Source organism: Crocodylus porosus, unplaced genomic scaffold (genome assembly GCF_001723895.1).
Source record: "Crocodylus porosus isolate Cpor-Errol unplaced genomic scaffold, CroPor_comp1, whole genome shotgun sequence".
In the NCBI taxonomy this organism is placed as follows: Eukaryota; Metazoa; Chordata; order Crocodylia; family Crocodylidae; genus Crocodylus; species Crocodylus porosus.
The window spans coordinates 3,805,642-3,817,384 of record NW_017728917.1 but is presented as its reverse complement, the minus strand read 5'-3'; the positions used below and the strand labels follow the sequence as shown (position 1 = coordinate 3,817,384).

The window sequence follows — 11,743 nt, the reverse complement described above, 5'->3', positions numbered from 1 at the left end:
CCTGCCCCACACACTCTCTCTCTCTCTTTCCCTCTCTCTTCCCCCCCCCCCCCCCCCCCCCCCCCCCCCCCCCCCCCCCCCTCCCCCCCCCCCCCCGGCTGTCAGGCAAGACGGCTTGATCGTTGGAATCAAAACACTTTGTAGTTCATGGTGGCTGTAAAGCTGACAACTCCCCTGGAACAGGAAGGGAAAACTATCTCCAACTCTTTTAGAAATCAGGGTTGGATTTAATGGAACTCTTATACTGGATGCTCACTGAGCCAGATACTCTTTCTTTTTATTAAGGTAAGATGAATAGCTGTTAGTTTGTGCTGTTACTCAGATGCTATATGCATACGTATAGACTGTAGGTCATCTTGGTCTAACTTCAACCGCTTTAGGCAGTCAAACAAGCAGATTTTAGATCACAATCTTTGCTTGAAGTCTCTCTCTCCCTGTACTACGGAGTTTTCAGTAGTGTATCTTGCCTATACCTCTTCCATGAATAATGTATACATGTGGATTAATCTGACACTGGGATGCTGCATTTGTTTCTGTGAAGTAACATAGTGTCCATATTTTTACAGTACACTGCCAAGTTATTGTACAAGCCAATTAAATGATCTGTTTCCCAATCTTGTTTGCCCAATTCTTGCTCAAACTCTTATTCCTGTTACGTGGCATTTTGGGGAAGCCCTTTAAAATGTATTTACTCAAATGTCTTAGTTATGTTATTGATGATGAAGGTGGTGGTCTGGTCAGTGGTTAGCTTGGACACTGAAAATGGACTACTTCTAGGTTCTGCTTCTAATTCTTGGTGTGTGATGAACATGAGAACTTTTTATCGGGCAGGGGAATGTAGCCCTTCTCTTCTAGAATAACCTTTTAAAGAAAAAGGAGCCTTTTCAATAAAGTGAATGGTGCCAGAGAAGCTGCTTCTTTTGGGTAGGAACTTGCAACTAATTAGTGAGGCATCAGTCACGCCTCTTTCTTGGTGGCATTTCACTATTACATAGTGTCCTAATGGTGTGTGGGTTTTTTGGGTTTTAAAAAAAAAAAATATATTTCTGATCTTACTTTGAGACCAGGTGACTGATCACTGAATATTACCAATTTGTAAACTGCATCTCTTGACTGTCCTAAGGAGTCATGTTGGTATGAGGCCACACCCTGAGAACTTGGCTGTACGGTACTTTGTTTCTGAAGCCGAGGTATTAATATCCTACCAGCCAGCTTGCACAATTCATGTGGGTGGTAGAAATTTACAGTGCAGTATAGTTCCCAGCATCAGCCCTCGTATATGACGGCAGTCTCACCTGGAAACTGATTGTATACATAAATATACTTGTAATGCAGTTAAATACAAATGTTTTAATAACCTTTTGTCTGGCCCAGGTAAAGCATGTTGTTGTGCTTGGCGCTTCAGCCTTTGAATTCTCTTGTCCATGGAAGTTGGTGTCTGCAGGGGTTTAAGATATCTTCAGCCCACTTCCTTCCCAACTGGTGCATTTCAATGCTGCTTCCTACTGGGCTTGCTTTATTTTTCCACTCAACCCAAACTACTGCTACAAAAAAAAAAAAAAAAAAAAAGCACAAAAAGGGGAGGGCAGGAGGCCTGGTTCTTCAGCAGTTTTTACACTTCCTTCCTTCTTTAAACCTCACTATCACTGGATAGACCAAAGAGAAGCAATTAATATATTCAATGTATACATAAAAAAACAAACAAACAAAAAAACTCCCTATAGCTTTGAGTCCTTCCTCAGCCCCCCTCCCCCAGGTTAGTGTTTGTGTATGGTGGTTTGTTTTTTTTTTTTGTTTTTTTAAGGACTTCCTGGCCTCATTTAAAGCATAGTAACTCTTTATTACCATAATGCCTGAGCATTACATGTGCTAAGTAGTCAGATGGCAAAACAGATAATAGTAATGTGTGTGTCATTTAAAGGGCAAAGGCTGAGCAGGCACATGCATACTTGCGGTTTCTGGATGAATGTCTTGCTTGGGTTTTAGGTCACGTTTTTTGGTTCGTTAAAGGGTGAATAAAAGCTATTTTCCCTGTACCTTTTTTGCAACTTCCACAATATAGTAATGTGGTTGATGTTTGGAGTAGGTAGGACTTTTTCATGCATTGTTAAGAAATATTTATAGATTTCTATCTCCAAATTACTTGGCATAATTACACATAGTGACATAAGACTCTAGATGTTTAGGTCACAACACCAAGCATCCAGGAAGTAAGAAGGTATCAGGCTAATGGTTACCATTTAATCTTACTTGTGCTCTCTTGTGCACCTGATTTATATCCTGAATTGGGAAGGACTGTGGGGGAAACAGTGTGTGATATCCTGTAACTGTAGTTTTATATCACTTGCACAAGGAGGTAGAGTTTAGGTGGCAATGTCACTTGGAAATTGGCATATCTTATGGTAGGCTGCAAAATTGTCATTCTCTTGAGGGTTTTTTTCTTTTTTGTATCTTATAGGGAATCTTTAATAGGAGAAAAGGATCCTGTCCCAGGTAGTGTATAGGGCAGGGAGAAATGGCTATATATCTGCTCCTGTTGGATAGAGAAGGAAGAAGAGCCTGGTCTAACTTGGTCTTGCCAAACAGGTGGCCAAGTAAAATGTTTTTTTAAGTTGTGCTTACTTATATGTATTCTGCTTCCAGTGTGTGACACCCTCTTCCCCCTGCTGCATTTCAGATGAGAATCTTTAGCCAGCAGAATCTTCCCTTTGCCCATCTCTGCCTGCTCTCGCCCCCCCCGCATCCAAGGCTATTTAGAGTGGAGTGAAGCCACCTGACCTCCGGTTTCTTTGTACAGCCAGTGGCTGTAAGGCAGAACTGAAAGAATAGTGTATTGCACTTGATAGGAATTTTTAATATACTTAGAGCTTGGGTGTAGTTCAGTAGTAGGAATAGTCTTTTTATATGCATTAAAAATGCCTGGGTCTTTTCCCCCCACTTCCTCTGAGCAAAGGCTACTACCTTTTGACTCAGCTGCTTGGACTCTGGATTCATTATCAAAGCACGGTCTATCATTCCATCTCCCTGTTCAGACAAATCTCTATCTCCCCTTTTTATGGAACAGAGTATCTAAATTGCCTATTGAAAGAGGGATCTGTTTGGGAAAGGATGATTTGGGGCCTCACTAGAGTCTTTGTGATGCCATGGAGGTTTGATGTTGGATCTATACTGTTGACAAAGGTAGCTTTGTGTGATTCTGGGAATCTGCAGCAGTGCTCCTAGGGCTTCGTGTATTGCTGATAAGGCTTTCTATCTCTGGTATGGATGATGCCAGTGTAACTGGTACTGGGACAATTTGCTCCGATGCCAGTTGTCACTTCAGCTTTTGGTAATGATGCACCCTTGTAGCTTTCTTGAGACAAGATCAGAGCTGACGAGAAATCTCTGCTTCTCCGAGTCAGATTTGGTGGACTCGGTGTACGTTGTGGCACATCATGGTGAGAATTCAGATTTTTCTCTCTTTTTCCGGAACGTTTTAAAATGTAATGAAGCTACCCATGTTGTCAAAAGCTGGCTGTTGTAAACTGTATACTGTTTAATTAGTAAAATGTATTTGTATCCCTTCAAATCAGCTGTCATCTACAGCAAAGTCCAAGTCTTACACTAGCGCCACACGTGGTAAGTGTATACATGAAATGCTGGTAACCCTAAATCTAAGGGATTTGTACTGGGCTTTGTGGAACATGGGAGAATTTTGGCTAAACCTGAGCATTCATCATCTACAAAATGAAATGTAGAGACTTTGTTCTCGTCTAAAGTGTTGTGTGTGCAAGCCAGTAGTTTCAGTTCCTAACAGTCTGTCTTGAACGTGTTCTTTTATCTTTGGATCTCTGTGGCTGACTCCAACTTCTGAAAAGTCAAAGTGAAACTTCTGTCAGAGGTATCGGCTTTCAGATGGGCCAGGCAGGAGCCATTCAACGCTGAACTTGGCAGAGGATTGTCAAGAGAGTAACTTTTAACTCGCATTAAACCTAGTTCATGTTTTGAGAATCTGCTGGATGCTTAATGAACGTTGCTTGAGTTTAGCTGGCATGGGGTAAGATGTTACTCTAAATGTAAATAGTTTGCATAGTGCAGACCTGGTGCACTTGTATGTGTACAGGTGTGAGTTCTCATCATTTCAGTGATTCCAGTGGACTGGGGAGCTGAACATTTTAATGTATATGGTGGTAAAAGAAGAGCATCTCCAGCTCCATTCTCCCCCCCCCCCCCACGCACTTTAGAATAAAAGAGGAAACAAGAAAATGTATTACTTAACCTTTTGTCTTAGGCACCTCCAATAGAATAGGAGTATCAGAAGCCCTAATCAGCATTTACACCATAAATAACAAAACCAGACAGTGGTAGCAGGTTCCCAACAGAACAAGACTCCTGAGCTGAAGAAGAAAGCAATTCTAGCACACCATGCCCTCCTTCAGGTTTGAGAGAGGGCCTAACCTAAATATCAGGTAAAACAGTAACTTTAGGTTAAAAGAGGTAAATAAATGCTACATGATAGAGAAGGGAGAAAAAGCTGTACAACTGCAGAGCAAAGGAGGTGAGCTGGAGTAGTTACAGAAGAGGCAACTGGATCCACAAATACCCCTACTATGACCCCTGGCAGAATGTTTTCAAAATGTCTCCTTTACAGCTGGGGGCAAATGCATGTTACTGTATGAGTGACTGATGCCTCCGGAGGGGCACCTGCTGGAGTCACCAACAACAGTGGCCCTAGCAGCAGGGGCACCTCTGTGCCTCCTGCAGTGTCACCGTGGATGCAATAGACTGTTACTGATGTCTATGTGGGCTCTAGGTGAGCTGTAGTGTTGGGATAAGACTGTGATTTCTAGTGAGATTCTGAGTCCCTGTGGCCCTTGCTGTTTTTCAGATCCTACCTCTTCCCCTTCCTTTTGGAAACTAGCAGGAAAGAGGAAGACGTTGCGGCAGGTCGGCAGGGGCAGGGGCTGGGGAACTACGCTGCTATCCTCCATCCTCCCCGGTGTGCCCTGTGCACTGCAGCGACAGTGGGGAGAGCAGCCGGGGGCTGCTCTGCTTTCCTGCTGCCCTCCTCCCCTGTTGCTGTAACGTAATCTTGGAGCAAAGGAGTTTGTTGCGTCACCTTGAGCACCCCAGTGGACGCTTCTGCAAGGCGACGGGGGCCGAGGGCAGCTAAGCTCTGGGGTGTGAGCGAGCTTTGCCCCCGGGGCGCTCTGCCAGGCCCCGCGCCGGCAGGGACGGGGCAGGTGGCGGCCGATCTCCCTGTCCCGAGCAAGGCCTGGGACGACCCGGCGGCGGAGGCTGCAGTGAGCAGGCGCGGGGTGGGAGACACGCCCCCCCCCCGTACCATAGCAGCACCTGCTCCCCTTGCTGCGCGCCCATTGGCTGGCCTTTGTCACCGGGCAACGCGCCACAACAGCCACGACTGGCCTTCGCCTTACCCCACACCCACCCCTTCCGGCTGCCCTGCGAGGAAAGGGGGCGGGCCCCGCTTGGATGGACGAGCGGAAACAACCTATGAGCGCAGCGCTCGTGGCCCAGCCGGCCGCCACGGGCCAATGGGAAGGCGGTGCCGGGAGGGGAAGGGGGGCGTTGTCACGTCACCAATGTTCACCCTTCCGGTCTTAAAGGGCCTGGGGACCCAACCGCGACCCTGTCCTGCCGGGCGGGCAGCGTGAGCGCAGGATGCGCGCGGGGTGCGGGGCACCATGCGATGGCGCTCGGTGGTGCTGGGCCTGGTGGTGCTGAGGCTGGGGCTGCACGCGTTGCTGTGGCTGCTCTCGGGCCTGGCGCCCGGACTGGGCCTGCGCTTCCCCTGGGCTCTGCCGCCGCCGTCGCGCTGGCTGGGCCGGGCCGAGGCCGAGAGCGGCTTCGCGCCGACGGCCGGGCGCTGCTGGGGCCCGCACTGGGCCGCGCTGCGGGGCCGCAATGGCGGTGGCGGCGAGTATGAGCAGCGCTACAGTGGCGCCTTCCCCGGCCCGCTGCGGGCCCAGCTCCGCGACGCCGCGCGCGGCATGTTCGCCTTCGGCTACGACGGCTACATGCACCATGCCTTCCCGCACGACGAGCTCGACCCCATCCACTGCCGCGGCCGCGGGCCCGACCGCCGCGACCCGTGAGTGCCGGGGGGGACGGGAGGGCGGGCTATGGCGAGAGCTGTATGAGGGGGTGGGGGAGGGGCAGAGGGGTGAGAGCCCTGCCCCCCCAGTCAGCCCCCGCTGCCCCCTCTGCCTCCCCGTCCCCATGGGCTGCAGCGGGGTCGGGGCTGTCTGGGCCCAGCATGGTTGGTGCTCCTTGGGAGTCTGTGTGCTTTCCTGTCTTCTGCTGGGGTGGCGGATGCGCCCGGCTGCTGGCTTCAGGCTCCCGTGGGGGGGATGTGCTAGTTGGTTTAAAATCCCTGTGTTGGAGATCAGAGCGTCGGTTGCTGTATCAGTTGCGCTAATATAAAAATAACTCTTTTCGAATTTGAAACTTGTAAATTCTGTTCCCATCCCACTTCCCCCCTGCCCCCCACTGAATTCAAAGAGGTTTCAGTGGGCAAGAGGTGAGTTAGCTGCGTTACCCAGAAGGATTTTGAAACTCCTCATCTTTCACATAGACAGCTTGTCTGTTTTGGCAGAAGGCCGGGCAGGGTGGCATGTAGACCCACACATCCATGATGCGTGCACTTAAGTAGGCTTCAAGTGCTCCCCCAACGCGAGAGCAGAGCCAGAGGAAGCGGCTTGAGTACGTGTTAGATTGTTGAAAGTGCCTCTCGTCCTAACATGAGCGCTAGTCAGTCTGGCCTGGCTTACTTCAGCAATAGGCAAAGTACCAGTTACATAAAACTTACTGTGAGGCGCTTCAGAAAGGAAAAGAATTGAGAAATCAAAGACCTTGAGAAATGAGGTTTCACTCTTGCTCGTTCTAGTGGCATAACTACTATTGATCAATTGCCCAGATGAGAGGAAGCCCCCCGTATACTAGTTTCCACCCATGAATAAGTTTCTTTTCTGGCTTTTCAGATAAACGGTGAGACTTTTTGTTTGCTTGCTTTGTTTTGTTGTGTCTGCATCATCTCCTGGATGTGAAGCAAACCACAAATCTTAGTAATTTGCTCTCTAATGTCTTGGTTTCCGGTGCTCATTTGAAACCCCAGCAATGATGCCGCTCTCTGTAGAAGAATTAAGAAGCCCAAAGGATTATGATAAAATATAAATACAATTAATTGTATTTAATTTAAAAGCGGCAGCAGACTTGAGACTTGTTTTAGAAATATTTTCTTTAAGAATAGGAGAGATTTGTAACTGAGTCACGTGTGTACATTTATCCAAACAACCCTTTCAGCTCTTTAGGTAAGCGTTAACTTTTTGAGTGATAGATGCTTATAATGTCCTACATTAAAAATATAATTCTTAACATCAGTGTCTCTGTCTAAAACTTTTTATTGGAAAATTAAAAAAAAGTCACATCTATTAATAGATTTAATGTACATGTGGAAAGATATGGTGCTTTATATCCAAGAAAAAATAAAGTAGAAACGCAGCTATTTTTCGCTTGTGCTTGTATAAGGCACGACTTGTGAACGCTGCAATGGTGGGGTGGATGGAGCATCCCGCAGGAGTGTGTGGGGGCCCTCCCCCCTGCACCCTCCCTGGCTTGGTGATCTGCTGTGGGGGAACCTTGGGTGCCACCCCAAACCCAGGAGTCACCAGTTGCTGAGCTGGGGGGCGGTGCGGGGTGCATGCCACATGACCTGGAAGTGCTTCTTGTCCACTTCTGGGTTCGTTGCCAAGTGCTCTGGGTACCCCCCAGCGCTCCTGTGGGACGCTCCATCTCACCATTCACGAGCTACCTGATACCTTTGAGGTATAGAAAAAACACTTAAAGCTGTGTCTATGTTCAAATCATTGAATCTTTCTGAATCTCTCCAAACTGATTTGGAGGGTTCCAATTCAATTCCGAGACAGTAAAGGCTCTCCTGATTCTATTTGGATTCAGAGATTCGGCCACCAAATCGAGCCGAATATCCACTGAATTGAATTGGCGACTGACGCTTCGTACAGCCCTAATGGAAAAGCTGTGCAGTGAATTTACATTTTATGGTAAATGTTACACTTGCACTTTATAGTCAGTAGAGCAGAGTGAAATGACATTTGAGACTTTAAGAAGTGTTTTGAACTCTCATTTTTTCTTTCTCTCGGGCCTTGTTTTCATCGATTTTAAAGAGGAGAAAAAAGGGAGAGTAGTTGGCTCAAATCTGTTAGCCTGTGACTCCAAAGGGATTAAGAAGGGTTTTGCATTAGGAAGGCTTTTCCGTTGCGTTAAATTGATGCAAGAGAACATGATGGTCTATCAACGCTAGGATTGGGTTGAACAGCCCAATCCTATCTCCTGATAGGAACAGGTTCACTTACTTTCCAAACATATGGTATGTTGATACTGCGGACTTACCATGCCAAGGCAGCAGCAGTACTTTCAAAACACCACGTTACTCTGGACTTCATCAGGTCTGGTTCAGGAGGTAGTTTTGTTCTCATGGTGCTACAGGTGGGCAACCAGCATGATACAGATTGCCCCAGCTCCCTGGTTTGGAGCCAGCGCAGCTATCCTGCTTCCAAATTGGGGACACCCTGGAATATCATGCCATGCATGAAGGTGCCGGTTTCTGCCATATCTTGCAATGGAGCCATAGCAAGAGCTTTTTGTATGACTTGAAATACTTGGAAGTACTACTGTTGATGCATAGTACAGGTTGGCAGCTTGTTCTGAGACTTTGTTGTTCTTGCTGCCTAGTTACATTACATATATATAAAAAATACAAGGTTGGTTGTGGTTTGTATGGCTTTTTGTACATAGAGCTAACATTTTAACTGTTTTGTTTCAGTTCAAATTTGAATATCAATGATGTCCTGGGAAACTATTCACTAACTCTGATTGACGCACTGGATACCTTAGCGGTGAGTTGTACTAAGGCTTTTAAAAGTGCAGTTTTTTCACAAGATAAATGTGCAGATTGCAATGGCTCTGCTAGCAACTGCGATCCTGAGGGGAAATGAATCGTGACCTAAATAGCTTTTGGGAGGGCAGGGGGGGTGGGGGGAGGAGAAAGGAACTGGAGGCAGGAAGATTGAAGGCAAGGTAAAGGTATGCAACAAGTTAAGTTAATTTAACTGGTCTAAATTTCTCGTAAAAGAGGAACATACGCAGTTGCTCTGGTTTTTGTCCTGTGCTTAAGTTTCCTTTGGCTTGCATACAGTCTTCAGTAGGAATAGTCCAGTCAAGCTTTCTTTAAGCTGTGTAGCTGCTGAATGTATATTATATGGACAAAGTGGTAGAATTTTTTTTTAGTGGCAGCTCTTTGACTCCACCTTGAGTAAATTAAGAACTCCTGAAGGGAAGCTGAAAAGGGCATAGCAGGAAATAGGAAAGAACAAACTGAATTTTACAAATTCAGTTAAAGCCACTTTGATGTGTGTGTACTGTCTTGCCAGGTATAGTCTCTTTGGTAATTAAAACCTAAAGGCAGTGTTGAACTGGGCCTGGTAAAAACTGTCTGAAAGAAAAGTCATTTGGAAAGGAAACTTGAGGGGTGTGAAATGCGACCCTCTTTTAATGCATAATTCTTTCTCTGTCCTCCTGCACGTTGTGGCTATAAGTTTGGGTCATACTTTTGTAAGTGTCTTCTCTCACTGAATCCCACCCATATCAGTCTACCTCTTGTAAGTTAAACTAATGCCAATCCGTGTCAGTAAAGTGACTTAATTTCAGAGTCAACGCTCACCATTGTACTTACCTGTCTTGGATAGAAGTGTTGCTTGGATAGAAGTGTAGTGTTAGGCTTTCTACTAACCAAAATCTTATGTTTACTGCTAGGAAGATGTTAAAAAATAATACAGAGTTAATCTGCTCTGCCACATGTAACGGTGTTTCAGGCAGGTGGAAAGGGGTTGGGTGTGTTTTTTGCTACTGTGCATGTGCACTACAATTCTTCCATGTTTTGTAGTCTCTCTTTATGTTAAAAAGTCAGCTTTTTGCATTACCAGCTGCTTACTGCTACCTGAAAATGTTGTCTTCCCTGCATGAATGCTGCAGTTGGATATCTGTGTTTCATGAAAGATTGCATACAGAAGAACCAAGTCTGCATTCTAAACTAAGTTATTTCCTTGTTGCTGAAATGGATTACATCTATGTGGTGAAAAGCCACAGGCGTCGAGCGGCGCACAGCAGTGTTTTACGGAACTCTTACTCCTAGAGCCAGGAAGTGAAAAACATTAACTGACATAACAGTTAAAGACCTGCGGGTAAAACAGCTGGCTTGTTTTCCTGGCCCGGGAAACTTCCTGTTGCACCCCAGTCTGTCTTGGGGTTGTTTTATTCTCGCATATTAAACTTTGATAAAATCTCATAGGGGGCTGTCCGTCAGCCCACCTTGAGCTACTGCTGGTCTTGGAGATGCCTTTCCTCCTTATCTCTACTACTGCAGTTTCACAGCTGGGTCTGATAATTGTACATGGCAGACTGGCGCGTCCAGGTTCAACAAGCTTGAAAAGGAGCTGACCAGCCTTTTACAGAATTTTAGCGTGTACTTATTCAAGCTTGAACCTGGCCTTCCCCCTTACTTTTGGAGGAGACAGTGTAGAGCACTAGCGGTTACTACCCTTCAAGGCTACACTGGGACGTTGGCTCTGTACTGCAGGCGTTACTGACCAGCTGCTGAGTTAGGACATGACAGAATATAGGATGTGGACACATGGTGTATAGCCCTGTTTTGCTGTTAATTACCAGAGGAAAAAATCCTGAGAGGGTAAAATTGTATATTTGAAGCTGCAGTTACACAACCTGCCAGTGCTGCAGAAAGTGTTTCTCTTGAGGCCTTCCATTTAAGGTACTGATCTTGTTTTGATTTGTGTATTCACAGCATAAGGTAGTCTAACTGCCTTTGCAACAGTATTGCAGTTGTCTGTGAAAGGAAGATGTATGCTGCTGTCCTCTTCTCATTTATTTATGTTTTGGAGTAGCTTCTGCATTAAAATGCAGTCCTTTGGTAGAACTGCATAAACTGTTGGCAGAAATGGAGCCATATTTAAAAAAACAAAAACAAAGTCGATGTGTGTCATTTAATTCTTCAGGTATTCGTAAGGTAGATATTTTGTCCTTAAGAAAATAATGCTCATTCTATCTCTGCCTTTTCATTTGATCCAGAGCTGCACAGAAAGGGAAGTGAATAATTATCTAGTGGATTCTGTCACACTTTATTTCCACTATATATGCCACTGGAAGACAAGCTGTCTGTTGTCTTTTAGGAAATAAACTCTGGCTTAGGGGTGAGTCTACTCAAGCTGTAGAAGTATGAGTTGGTGTAAGGGCTGGATTCTCCCATTCCTTACTGTTGTATGTTGGGAGTTAGTTCAGTAGAGTTCTCTAGCATAATGTGTATGTGAACAATGTGGCTGTGAAATGCTTTGTCTCAGCATACGTAGTCATGGCTGAAAGAATTTTTATTCTGTAGGTTTCAAGGTACTTGACTCTTCCTGTCAAAAAACCCCTCAAAGAACAAAACCAAAAAACAATTTGGCTGTTTCACATTTCCCTCCAAATAGAAAACTTTGCTTTAACTTTCTTTCACAGATTCTGCTAGTACTTGAGCAATTAATTTAGCAAGGGATGACCATGTTTTTACTCAGATAGGCAAATTATAAGAAAAGGCAGATGGATTTCTGTACAATTAACATGATGGCACATGTGAACACTAGCTTAAAGTAAATACCAAAAAAAAAAAAAAAAA

The 11,743-nt window shown here is 45.6% G+C and overlaps 1 protein-coding gene across 1 annotated transcript in view; it reads left to right on the top strand.

Annotated features, from left to right (window-relative positions):
- The first annotated feature begins 5,600 nt into the window (after positions 1-5,600).
- Positions 5,601-11,743, top strand: part of EDEM1 (ER degradation enhancing alpha-mannosidase like protein 1) — a 24,729-nt gene continuing 18,586 nt past the window's right edge. Inside the window, exons 1-2 of the mRNA XM_019536597.1 lie at positions 5,601-6,091; positions 8,843-8,915. Of these exons, the coding sequence (XP_019392142.1) occupies positions 5,685-6,091; positions 8,843-8,915 (480 nt within the window). The 5' untranslated portion in view covers positions 5,601-5,684. The remainder of the gene's footprint in view (positions 6,092-8,842; positions 8,916-11,743) is intronic.